Consider the following 13,711-nt stretch of genomic DNA (forward strand, 5'->3'; position numbering starts at 1 on the left):
GATATGTTAAAAGAATAGTAACAACATTAACCTAATTTGACAGGGTGTGACTCAGGACCTAAGCAGTGAAGAGAATTACCAAAAACATTTAAAAAAAATCAAAGTATTAGCTTTCAGGGTTCCAGCAAGGCCTAGATAATTATAACTTTTTCAACAGAGGCCAAAGCTAACAGTTGTGCTTGATTTTTTCCACCTGAGGCTTAGGCTGTGAAGATAGAATATGCATTAAGTTGATAAGCCTAAGATAGTCCCCTTAGAGAGCTGAAATGACTAGGAGAAAACTGAAAATTCAAAATTGGAGGAAGTGAAAACAAGAATGAAGCAGGAATGTCAAAGAAAAGAGTAGCCCAACTGGGGAAACTGCTCTGACCCCTTAGTTATATATTCATTCTGGGCCTAAGAAACATGTCGATCAGGGTATTTGCTGCTGTTGTTTAATCACCCAGTCGTGTCCAAGTCTTTGTGACCCCATGGACTGCAGCACACCAGGCCTCCCTGTCCATCAGCATCTTCCAAAGTTTGCCCAAGTCACATCCATTGCATCGGTGATGCCATCCAGCCATCTCATCCTCTGATAACCTCTTTTCCTTCTGCCCTCAATCTTTCCCAGCATCAGGGACTTTTCCAATGAGTCGACTGTTCTCATCAGATGACCAAAATACTACAGCTTCAGCATCAGTCTTTCCAACAAGTATTCAGGGTTGAACTCCCTTAAGATTGACTGGTTTGATCTCCTTGCTGTCCAAGGGACTTGCAGGCATCTTCTCTAGCACTACAGTTTGAAGGCATCAAGGTCCAAAGAGTAAGACAAACATTTCAGCGAGGAATTGTGGAAGGCTGACTCGTTCACTGTAAGAGCAGTGTGTGTGTCATCTTCATGCTGGCTCACTGGATCCCTTCCTTTAGGTCTCAGCTCAGATGCCACATCTCCCCAGAAGCCTTCCCTTGCCCTATGAGCTTGAGCCGAGCACCCCTCTCTGTCTCCCATCATAGCCCCTAGCATGTTAGCATCACCTGCTCTGTTTCTCTCCCTCCACCGCCTCCGCCATCCCGCTATTCTAGACCTCAGCACCCAGAAGAGCGCCTGCTGAGAGCTGCGTGAGGAACTGAATCAGTTCTTTCCAATTGGTATGGGCCTAGAAATGGCTGATGATTTTAGCAGCATGTGATGACTTTAACTGCAGAATTATGTTTTGCTTAGTACAGGATACCAGTCTGAGTGGGCCTTATGAGAGGACATGATAGGAAATAGTGACGAGAAGCAGCTGGAATTTCATTTTTGCTCTGACCCCTCCAAGCTCACTCACAGCCAGTCTGAGAAACAGGGCTTTTTCTGGAGTGTTGTAAACTCAGTTGTCCATTTCTGCAGCTCTTTAGCATTCAGACATCAGGCTGTCGGATCTTTTCAGATCCCTGAGTCCCAGCACCTCTTGAATTTTCCCTGATCACTCCTCTTAACCCTCTCAACCTCCCTGCTCCCACCGTCCTCTCTGCTTCAGTCTCTGCCTTCATGACATCAAATTGTCTATAGCCGCAGTCCCCAGCCTTTTTGGCACCAGGGACCAGTTTCATGGAAGATGAGTTTTCCATGGATGGTGGCCAGGGGATGAGGAGCACACAACCTAGGCGCTTCGCATGCTCAGTGCACCGCAGGGTTTGCACTCCTGTGAGAATCTGCTTTTAAAATTAACTTATTTATTTTAATTGGAGGATAATTCTGTTATAACATTGTGATGGGTTTTGCCATACATCAACGTGAATCTTAAGCTGTTCTGACAGGAGGTGGAGCCCAGGCGGTAATGCCAGCGATGGGGAGTGGCTATAAGTACCACACTTTACTCACTTGTCTGCCGTTCCCCTCTGCTCTGTGGACTGGGGCTGGGGATCCTGTTCTATGGGATGTTGGTCTCCTCCTGTGCTGGGCTCCTTGCGGAGGGCTCCCCTCCCTCTCCCAGTGCCACCTGAGCCCCCTGTCCAACTCCCACCTCTGCTTTGTGACTGTTCCTCAGCCCCACCTTTGTACCCCAGAGGGCTTTTTATGTTTACAGCAAAAGAGGAGGTTCAGTAAAGAAAGCTGAGTATAACTGGGGGTGGGAGAGGAAGAGGATTAATTACCACAGGGATGTTTTCTTGGAGTTTTAATGAGACTACCTTTCCCTTACTGCCCCCCTCTCTTTTGTTTTTCCTTTTTTCTTTTCTCCCAGCTGAGAACATCCACTTAGTATGTCTTTTCGAATCCTGGAACATTAGGTTTTAACATTCTGCACCCAGCATCTCAGTGTAATAAATAAATCAATAAGCTGATTGCCTGCAGAAGTTTGATTGCTGAGTGTGCAGGGGTACCTTTTGTTCTTCAGCAAACAATCATTTCACACTAGGGAACAGAGATGAATGTGGGTATAGAGCTTGTCCTGGCCTCTGATGCGTAGCCCTGACCCAGGAAGTCATGATTCCAGCAATGTGTGTGGTTCACAGGCAGCTGCCAAATGCTCTGTGTCCTTCCCTTTGACAGTTTTGCATGTCATAAATACGTTTCTCATTTGCCAGAATAGTCCTGGGTTTGTTTTGAATCTGACAGGTCCTCCGACACCTCTTTCTTAAATCTCACTAACAGATCATTTATACCAAAAAAGGCTGCCTTGACAGGAAGAAAGTATGATTTTCAGTTGGGGCTGAAAATCAGATGCAAGTTATGACAACACTGAGACTTCCTGGACCCTACAGATTAATCGTGACTATCTCACCGTGAAATACTTGGTATGGTAGGAACTAGTCTCCATTTATTGTTGCTGTCAAAACCTTTGATTGTAAAACTCTTCACAATGGGAATATTGTCATTTCTAAAGATGTGTGATTTATTTCCTGCTATGTTTAAAACACAATATGGTTGCTCTTTGTGGTAACAATAGATATGCCCCTGAAGAGTTGTTTATAAACTGAATTTTTACAAATAAACTCATGTCAAATATACATGAGGGGGCTATTATTTTACTTTATGGGTTCTTTTATAATTAGAAAGACTACTCCTAATTCATTTGAGGTATATAATGTTCACATATTGGGTTTTGCTTAAATGAAGTAATATTTTTTTCTGATTACAAAATATTATACTTTGAGTAGAAGTATAAACAAGGAAAATCATGATTTGTGAATCCACTTCCCAATCCCGAGATAACACTTAACATTTTGATATATTTCCTGTGATTATTTTTTATGTCTATTTTTATGACATGGGAGTATAATGACTATATTGCTAAATAACCCACATTTCTCCAGTTTGTTTCTTCAAAAATTTCCCCTCATATTTTTTCCATAGCTTTTTTTTTCCATTGCTTTTTAAATTGAAGTATAGTTGATATACAGTATTATAATATTACAGATATACAGTATAGTAACACAGTTTTTAACACAATTTATGTCCCATTTATAGTTATTATAAAGTATTGGATATTTAATAATAGCCACATTGTACAGTATAATCCTTGTAGCTTTTCTTAATAGTTTGTATCTTTTACTCCTCTACTTCTGTATTGCCCCTCCTGCTTCCCTCTGCTCACGCTGATACCTACTGTTTTGTTCTCTGTATGTATGAGTCAGCTTCTTTTTTGTTTCGTTCACTAATTTGTTGAATTTTTTTAAGTTTCCATGTAAATAATATCATCCAGTATTCATTTTTCCTTTGATTTATTTCACATAGCATAATACCCTCAATCATGGCGTCTGGTCCCATCACTTCCTGGGAAATAGATGGGGAAACAGTGGAAACAGTGTCAGACTTTATTTTTTGGGGGCTCCAAAATCACTGCAGATGGTGATTGCAGCCGTGAAATTAAAAGTTGCTTACTCCTTGGAAGGAAAGTTATGACCAACCTAGATAGCATATTAAAAAGCTGAGACATTACTTTGCCAACAAAGGTCCATCTAGCCAAGGCTATGGTTTTTCCAGTGGTCATGTATGGATGTGAGAGTTGGACTGTGAAGAAAGCTGAGCGCCGAAGGATTGATGCTTTTGAACTGTGATGTTGGAGAAGACTCTTGAGAGTCCCTTGGACTGCAAGGAGATCCAACCAGTCCATCCTAAAGGAGATCAGTCCTGGGTGTTCATTGGAAGGACTGATGTTGAGGCTGAAACTCCAGTACTTTGGCCACCTCATGCGAAGAGTTGACTCATTGGAAAAGACCCTGATGCTGGGAGGGATTGGGGGCAGGAGGAGAAGAGGACGACAGAGGATGAGATGGCTGGATGGCATCACTGACTCGATGCACATGAGTTTGGGTGAACTCCGGGAATTGGTGATGGACAGGGAGGCCTGGTGTGCTGTGATTCATGGGGTCGCAAAGAGTTGGACACAACTGAGCAACTGAATTGAACTGAATACCCTCAAAGTCCATCCATATTGCTACAGATGGCAACATTTAATTCTTTTTTTGGCTGAGTACTGTTCCATGTTGTGTGTGTACCTATACATATTCATACACCACATCTTCTTTATCCATTCATCTGTTGATGGAAGCTTAAGCTGCTTAGATGAAGTAATCTTAATAAGAATCAGGCAGGGTTACCAATGATCTATTCTCAATAGTTCTGACTTAAACCACTAAGTAATTTCTTATGGGCCCTTCGGCCTAGAGCTCCATGATTCTGTGTGTTCTGGTTATCTATTTCTGCTGACCAAACCACTCCCAAATTTAGTGGCTTAAAAAATTAATTGTTTCTCATGATTATGTGGGTTGGTTGGCTCAGTTGCTGGTTCTCCCTTCAACTTCCCACACGTGGTTCAGTCCAGTGCTGACTGTGGCTGAAGTCATTTGAAGGCTTGTCTGAGCTGGAGGACCAAGATGGCTTGCTTACGAGACTAGTGGAGCCTGGCTGTCAGCTGGACCGTTAGAGCACTTCTGTGTGACCTCCTGTGTGGTTTGTTCTTCTCAAAACATGGTGGTTGGGTCTAAGAGGGAGGATCCTGAGATGTCAGTGTTCCAAGAAACCCAGGCAGAAGCTACAAGGCTTCTTATGACCCTGCCTGAAAATCCCAGAACATCGCTTCTGCCACGTTCTGTTGGCCAAGGCAAGGGATTAAAGTGAGTTCCGGTTTAAGGAAAGGGAATTAGGCTTTACCTCTTGACATAGAATGAGACCTCCACTGGCTTGGGCGGTAAAGAATCTGCCCACAGTGTGGGAGACCTGGATTTGATCCCTGGGTTTGGAAGATCCCCTGGAGAAGGGAATGGCAAACCATTCCAGTATTCTTGTCTAGAGGATCCCCATGGAGCCTGGTGGGCTCCATGGCGTCTCAAAAGTGTTGGAGACAACTGGGTGACTGACACGTTCACTTTTATTGACATAAGTTGCAATATGAGAGTAGGGTCTGTGTTTTGACTATCTGTCACACTGCGTGTCAGAAAAAGAGCATTGTCTAGGGGAACAGGAATACATAATTACGAAAGGCATGAGAGGCATGACAGAGCAGTAGAGAGGAGTTATAGAATGCTCCATATGTATGAATGAATTGTCCAGCCTTGTCGATGAGGACTCCATGCATGCTAGGGAGCACACACTGAATGAACCCCTCTCCATGGAGGCCTGGTGGTACCCCACAGAGAGAGACATTCCCATCGGCTGGCTCCTGCTTTGCATTACCACACTCATATTACAGATGGCTGAAAAAACGCCTGGTAAGGGGTTAAATAGCATAGGCACATATCTGCCTAAGAGCTACCCAAACTTGTATCCTACTCGTATGAGTCGATGAAGCTATGTTCACAAATTAAAGCTGCACTTTATTTCATAAACACAGTGTGTGAAATAACGTGTCCAGCACATTTGCTTCTCAGCTCATGTCGTGGAGGTGCTTGGAGAGGCTGTACCCGTGGAGTACCTTATGTGCTTAGGGTAGACACTTTCTGGTGTTTGAGAAAAGGTCAACTTCTGTTCAGATGCTTAAAGCCCTAATTGCGTCCTTTTGCATGAATTAGGAAAACAGCTGCCCTGTAAAGCACACTGAGTCGCAGGTGCCTGGGTTCCAGATGTAGAGTGTGGCTGATCTGAATGCATGGGCTGACAGCTCCCTCAAGGGTTGTTAGATTGGTTTTCACCCTGGTTGCATTGTTTCCTTCCTTCCCAAACACCTCTCTCTGGCTCCCTGGAGATTCAGATTTGTGTTTATCTGTGCTGAAAATTTAAAGGCAAGAGAAACAATGTTTCAAGCTATTTGTTATATAACCAGAGGCTGTGCCAGGAATGAATTAAGCTCTGCATTAGACATATGTTAAAACCTCAATCTCTGGGAAAGGTTGGAAGAATATCCCTAGGCAAGAAGAGATTGATAGAAGTTTGAACCAGAATACCACTACGTGGGATGAGTACTCTGTTGACTTGTTAAATGGATACGGAAGCAACCTAGATGTCCATCAGCAGATGAATGGATAAGAAAGCTGTGGTACATATACACAATGGAGTATCACTCAGCCATTAAAAAGAATACATTTGAATCAGTTCTAATGAGGTGGATGAAACTGGAGCCTATTATACAGAGTGAAGTAAGCCAGAAAGAAAAACACCAATACAGTATCAGTTCAGTTCAGTTCAGTTCAGTCGCCTCTGACTCTTTGCGACCCCATGAATCACAGCACGCCAGGCCTCCCTGTCCATCACCAACTCCCAGAGTTCACTCAGACTCACGTCCATCAAGTCAGCGATGCCATCCAGCCATCTCATCCTCTGTCATCCTCTTCTCCTCCTGCCCCCAATCCCTCCCAGCATCAGAGTCTTTTCCAATGAGTCAACTCTTCGCATGAGGTGGCCAAAGTACTGGAGTTTCAGCTTCAAAATCATTCCCTCCAAAGAAATCCCAGGGCTGATCTCCTTCAGAATGGACTGGTTGGGTCTCCTCGCAGTCCAAGGGACTCTCAAGAGTCTTCTCCAACACCACAGTTCAAAAGCATCAATTCTTCAGCGCTCAGCCTTCTTCACATCCAACTCTCACATCCATACATGACCACTGGAAAAACCATAGCCTTGGCTAGATGGACCTTTGTTGGCAAAATAATGTCTCTGCTTTTGAATATTCTATCTAGGTTTGTCATAACTTTCCTTCCAAGGAGTAAGCGTCTTTTAATTTCATGGCTGCAGTCACCATCTGCAGTAATTTTGGAGCCCCAAAAAATAAAGTCTGACACTGTTTCCAGTATACTAACGCATATATATGGAATTTTGAAAGATGGTAACGATAACCCTGTATGTGAGATAGCAAAAGAGACACAGATGTACAGAACAGTTTTTTGGACTCTGTGAGAGAGGGAGAGGGTGGGATGATTTGGGGGAATGTCATGGAAACATGTATAATATCATATAAGAAATGAATCGCCAGTCCAGGTTTGATACAGGATGCTTGGGGCTGGTGCACTGGGATGACCTGGAGGGATGATATGGGGAGGGAGGTGGGAGGGGGGTTCAGGATGGGGAACACGTGTACACCCGTGGCGGATTCATGTTGATGTGTGGCGGAACCAATACAATATTGTAAAGTAATTAGCCTCCAATTAAAATAAATTTAAATTAAAAAAACAAAAAACAAAAAATTAAATATAGTCGTGTGGAATGCTAGGCATAAGAGGATCCTCAAGATGCCGCTTATATAGGGCCCATATTTTTATACCACCAGGAGGGCATCTGGCAAGTTGAGGGCCATGGAAGGAGGGATGGGGGAGAGAGATAGTGAGGATGAGGCACCGCGCATATAAACCTCAGGGTGGTGGACAGAGTTTGGAGGAAGAGGAGCTTCACTCTTGCCCGATTTCATCCACATAGGTCATGCTAATCAGGGGAGACACCTCCTGTTTTTCAGCTCCTGATGAAGAGTACACGCCCTCCGCATTGCAGCCGAGGGTGTGCCTCTCAGTCACACTAATGTAGACCTACAGTTTACCTTCCTTCTCTTTTGCCAGCAGACATTGTGAGAACTCCTACTGTGTTGCCAGATACTGTGTTAGTGGAGGGATGGGACACAGGAGAGCTCACGCTGGGAGACAGGCAAGTAACATCATTACAGATTATGGTCAGTGTTTTGGAAAACCAGGGTTGACAAAGAATAACATGCGGTTCCAGTTTCACGTAGGATGTTCGGGAGGTCACAAGTGATCCCCAAGTTATTGGCTGAACTTTGACATGTATCCTATGGTATTTTTAGTTTTCTGAAGTTGCGTGTCATTAAGGTCCAAATTAAAACCAGTCTGGCCTTTTCTGAGCCCAAGCCTTAGAATGCCGAATGCACAGCAGTCCTGGGAGACGGTGGAAAGCTGGCGCCGACGGCCAGACTCCTCTGGCGGGCACTTTGCTCATCACCGCCTTCTCTCCTCAGGGAAAGGAGACGTGTTTGGAGACGTGTTCTGGAAGGAAGCCACCCTTGCCCAGTCCTGTGCCAATGTGAGGGCCTTGACCTACTGTGACCTCCATGTGATCAAGCGGGACGCCCTGCAGAAAGTGCTGGAATTCTACACAGCCTTCTCCCACTCCTTCTCCCGGAACCTCATTCTCACCTACAACTTGAGGAAGCGGGTGAGTGTGCAGTTTCCGTCTCTTTTCTACCAAGAGCAGTCTCTGTGCTCTTAGGATAACCATGTGGGCTGAGGAAGTCCTTTCGCTGTTTATTTAAATGGAGTAGCTGATTCTCTAGAGGTTCTGCTTGTTGCTTGCTCTTTGGAGCTTTTGCTATAAAATGAGAGAGAAAAGGACGTTACTTGATTAAAAGATGGATTGATTTTGGTGCAGAAGGGTTTGCTTCTGAGTGTGTCTGTGGGCTTTTCCTCAGTAAAATCCTCACCTTCTAGCATTTTGAAAAGATGAGTTTTAAAAAAAAAATGAGGTTGTTAGTCAATAAAATGGTTGAGTGGGATCACTTAATTAATGTCAACTTAATTCTCCCTGCTGATTAGAATGCACTAAATGGTGTGAGGCTGTTAGCCAGCTGGTAATAATATTTTTTTTTTTAAAAAGATAGGAAAGTGAGTCAGTTGAGTCCAGAAAATAAGAGATGGGATTTGATTCTCTGGAGATTATTTTATATACAGATGTCAGTTTAACTGACTGAGAGATGATTTGTAGTTTTAAGAACCAGAAGATCTCTCATCTGAACTTGTTACTTTCACCCTCAAATCATCAGAATTGCTCCATCTGTCTCTGCAAGGATTAGACAATGTGTCTTGTACTTGGGTTTTCATGACCGATGTTCTTGCATTTCATTTATCTCCTTTGGTCAAGCAGGTAGCTCTCCACCTATAGACTTCATCCAGGAGGACTGTCTTAGGAATCTTTCCAGAAACGACCTGTGATCTCCCCCCACCCCTCAAACTGCTCCTCTTCTCATGGTCCCTGTCTCTATTGTCTGTGTTGCCCTGGGGCTCCAGGTTGGAAAACGCTGCCATCGTCCTCGATGCTTCTTCCCTGCCTCCCATGCCTCCGTTTACTCATCACATCCCGTTGCTTCTACCTGTACCCTCAAACCTCAGTCCACACTGCTCTCCTCCCCAGGAATTTCCCTGAGCTCTTGGACCACAGCACCCCTGATACAGCATCTCCTCCATCCTGGACCAAGCAGTAACACACTCACGCCTTGTGCGTCTCCTCAATGCAGTGCTTCCTCCTTGGCCACTCATGTGACCATTGGGATGACGTCATTCCCCTCTGTAAAGACTTTCTGCCCCACTCTAACCACAGCATGATGTCTGCTCACTCCCGCACGGTTTATGTGGCTTTCCACATCTGGCCCAAACCTAACCCCTAAGCCCCAACCCCAGTCATTCTTCCCGCACCCACCACTCTCACCAGGAAAATGACCCATATGGTTCTGTAAACATGCCGCACCCCTTCAGAGCACCATGTCTCTGCATGGGCTTCCTGGCCTGGAATTCTTTTCTCTCAAACCCTTCAGTTCAGTCATACAGTTGTGTCCAACTCTTTGCAACCCCATGGACTGCAGCATGCCAGGCTTTCCTCCATCACCAACTCCCAGAGCTTGCTCAAATTCATGTCCATTGAGTTGGTGATGCCATCTGACCATCTCATCCTCTGTCATCCCCTTCTCCTCCTGCCCTCAATCTTTCCCAGCATCAGAGTCTTTCTCAGCACCAGAGTCAGTTCTTCGCATCAGGTGGCCAAACTATTGGAGTTTCAGCTTCAGCATCAGTCCTTCCAATGAATATTCAGGATTGATTTCCTTTAGGATGGACTGGTTGCATCTCCTTGCAGTCCAAGGGACTCTCCAGAGTCTTCTCCAACACCACAGTTCAAAAGCATCAATTCTTTGGCACTCGGCTTTCTTTATAGTCCAACTCTCACATCCATACATGACCACAGAAAAAACCATAGCTATCACTAGATGGACCTTTGTCAGCAAAGTAATGTCTCTGCTTTTTAATGCTCATATCTTAAGGGTATGCTGAAATATTTATTTGTTCATAAATCCCATACATGCCAACTGAACTAGACTAGATGTATAAAACTGAATTAACACTCAGCTCCCTAGCTTCATGAAAAGAAAAGGAAAAAAAAAAAAAGTGAAGTTGTTCAGTCATACTTGACTCTCTGCGACCCCATGGACTGTAGCCTGCCAGCCTCCTCTGTCCATGGGATTTTCCAGGCGAGCACACTGGAGTAGGTTGCCATTAGCTTAAGGAACCTCAAGTCTAATGGAGAAGATGCACACAGGAGGGATAAATGCGATACATGATGCTAAGTACCCTGAATGTGATTTGTACAAGGTGTTATGAGCTCATAAAGGAGGAAGGCAGCTAAAGGAGTCAGAGAGAAAGTATTGGGGGTGGGTGATGAGACCTGAGCTGAGTCTTAAAGGATCAGTTTGCTAAACAAAGGGAAGTTTGAGTCAAGGCACAAGAAAGGAAACAGCCTTTTGCCTTCCAGGTTTTTTGTACAAAGTTCCAAACACTTGTCACTGGGCTATTGCACCAGTGTGCTTCCACTTGTTTTAAATTCCTTGACTTGCATTGCCCTGTGAGTCTCTGCTCAGAGATCTGGGAGGGCAGGGGCTTGGTATCCCAGTGCCTAATCTAGAACAGGGAATTTAAAAAACATCTGGGGATGGCATGGAGAAAGAGATGGGAGCTCTGGGTCTCAGCATCTACATCATAAAATGTGAGGCTGTGGCTAAGATGATTGATGATTTTTATGGCCCTGTGATTGGAAAACTGGTCATTTAAATTCCAATGGGGAATGGGCAGTGGGGGAGAAATGTGCATTCACAGTTCCTCCTTGTTTATCTGCGAACATGGAATGCCTGCTGCTGATACTTTTAGCTAAGTGGATTCTCTTAAAGTCTGTTATTTGATTGATTCCTTCTTTTATGAAAGCAAGTTGATTATAATCAGCTTTCAGTGTTGCTGGTAATATAGGATGGAAAAAATGTACAGTTTGGGTTATTTGGAGGACTAATCATCTTGGAATAATTGTGGATCAAATAAATCTATCTTAGAAAAACAAGGACGACAACCAAAACAACAGCATGTCAGTGGTCAGATTGTTTTTGTAAGTGCAGAATGATCGACAGCTCTGCAGAAGAGGAGGCTCAGGGGGCCATGTTTCTGAAAGGCTGTTTGGAGAAGAAGTTGGCATGGTCTGTATGGCCACGGGGCACAGAGGAAGAACCAAAGCTGTAGACAGTATGAGCGAGACCTCGGAGAAGATCAGAGCTGCTCAATGAAAGCAGTAGGTATCCGGTTTCTTGTCCTGAAGGTGTTTAGGCATCCTCTGGAGACCCCCTCAGAAACACTGTGGAAGAGACTTAGTCATCCGATGGAGAGTCAGATCAGTTGACCTTCAAATATCCTTCCAATCTGAAATGCCTATAAATCTGGTATGGATCTGAGAGAATTTTAGTGAGTTCTTTTCTATAAAGAGATAGCCATTCTTTTTCTTGGGGAAAAAAAAAAAAAAGAGGCTTGTCATTTTGGTATATCCATTGTAGTCTCTCATTGTGTCCTTCTGAGAATTAATTCCTAGTTACATAGGGCATAGAAGATGAGAACATTACATGCATGAATCATTCTTGTAGCTATTTTTTTTCTGGCCAAGTGAAGTGTATGCTTGTGGCTGTTTCTATCTTGGCAAAATCGAGTGTGTTATTCTGCAAAGATGCCTGAGAACACGGTGCCTTTGACATGGGTTTGGGGAGTTGTTTGGTCTTGTGGACGCCCTCCAGCGCACGGCAAGAACCCTATCCAGTCTCTCCTCCATTTCCCCACCACCCTCATTTCACAAATGTGACATTGTATAGAAAGTTCACAGAGCTGGATGAGTAAGGGAAGAACTGGAGCCAGAAACGACTCACTGGCCAGGTTTCTCTCTGCCTCTCACAGCTTCATGGCTGACCCTGGCCTCTGTATCCCAAGCCTCACCCTCTCACCCCTGAGTCCATGTGTATGAGCACCCTCAGCCTTTGACACTGCTCTTGGGATCCAACTCAGGAAGGAGTCATAGGCAGTGATGAAGGGGGCAGAACCTGAAGGCCAGTCCAGCGTTTTGTTGACCTTGGGTTTTCCTTGTCTGTGGGCTCTGAGCCCAGTGAGACCTCAGTCTGCTTCTTGCTGTGCCACTTTGTGCTTCTGAAAGCCCTAAATGCTGCCTTCCCCGTCTGTAAAATGGGGCTTATGGAAAGGTCTCCTTGTAGGATTATTGTGAGGATTAAGTAAGATAATACTGCAAAGCTCCCACACACAGAGTTTGGAACATAGTACATACTCAATTAAGTTGTGAGTTACTATTATTTGTTGTGTCCACTGGACACTCTTATTTCTTGTTTTATGCTTCTACCTTTGTGTGTAGAGGGTACTCATTCTCCAGAACATCAGGGCACTCTCTCTGCAGCATGTTCTGTGGGGTGGATATTACCCCCGGGATCTCTGCACCTCTTGCAGCCGAGGGGCCAGCTGCTCTGGCCTCCTTGTCCCTTTGCTTTGGTCACTGGTGGGGTTGGTCCTCACCCAGTCTTTTGGCCAGTTCCATTCATGGAGAGAAAGCTGAAGTTGTTCTGACCTGTTGAGTCAGTCACCAGGGCATCTGTGTCTTGTCAAGAGGAAAGCACAGCTTCCTCCTTTCTTCTGAGGGAGGTGGCATATTGTCGTCCACGATAAAAAGGGGATAAAAGGTCCCCATCCCAGACCCTTGGCTTTCTAGGGTATCAGGCTCTCCGGACATCTTCCTACCGGCAGCTGGAGCTTTGCACACTATTAATAGTAACATTGTTACCAACTCCAGTTAGTCACAGTGTCAGTATATGTTTTATGTCAGCTTATTAAATCTTCAGAACAGCCTTCATATCCCAGTACCAACACCACTTCTCAAGGGAATAGACTAGGGCCCCACGGAGAACAGAATCACGTTTCCAAGGTCACCTGGCTTGTAAGCGGCAGATTGCAAACTACGCATGTGCCCTGCTCCCTGGTAAGCAGCTCACATCCTGTGGTGGGGCCCTGGTTACGTGTGGCGCTCAGCTTTTCCACGTGAGCATTCTCCTGCGGCCTCTGCTTTCTCTCAATCTGTTGACTTTTCAGAGGTGGCACACTTCAGTTCAGTCACTCAGTTGTGTCCGACTCTTTGTGACCCCATGAATCGCAGCACGCCAGGCCTCCCTGTCCATCACCAACTCCCGGAGTTCACTCAGACTCACGTCCATCAAGTCAGTGATGCCATCCAGCCATCTCA

General features: G+C 44.8%; 1 protein-coding gene across 2 annotated transcripts in view; it reads left to right on the forward strand.

Moving 5' to 3' along the window:
• Window positions 1–13,711, forward strand: part of KCNH1 (potassium voltage-gated channel subfamily H member 1) — a 434,009-nt gene that overhangs the window by 326,324 nt on the left and 93,974 nt on the right. For both annotated transcript variants that reach the window (XM_027565678.1, XM_027565679.1), the window contains exon 10: window positions 8,358–8,554. In XM_027565678.1, the coding sequence (XP_027421479.1) occupies window positions 8,358–8,554 (197 nt within the window). The remainder of the gene's footprint in view (window positions 1–8,357; window positions 8,555–13,711) is intronic.

Source organism: Bos indicus x Bos taurus, chromosome 16 (genome assembly GCF_003369695.1).
Source record: "Bos indicus x Bos taurus breed Angus x Brahman F1 hybrid chromosome 16, Bos_hybrid_MaternalHap_v2.0, whole genome shotgun sequence".
NCBI classification, from domain to species: domain Eukaryota; kingdom Metazoa; phylum Chordata; class Mammalia; order Artiodactyla; family Bovidae; genus Bos; species Bos indicus x Bos taurus.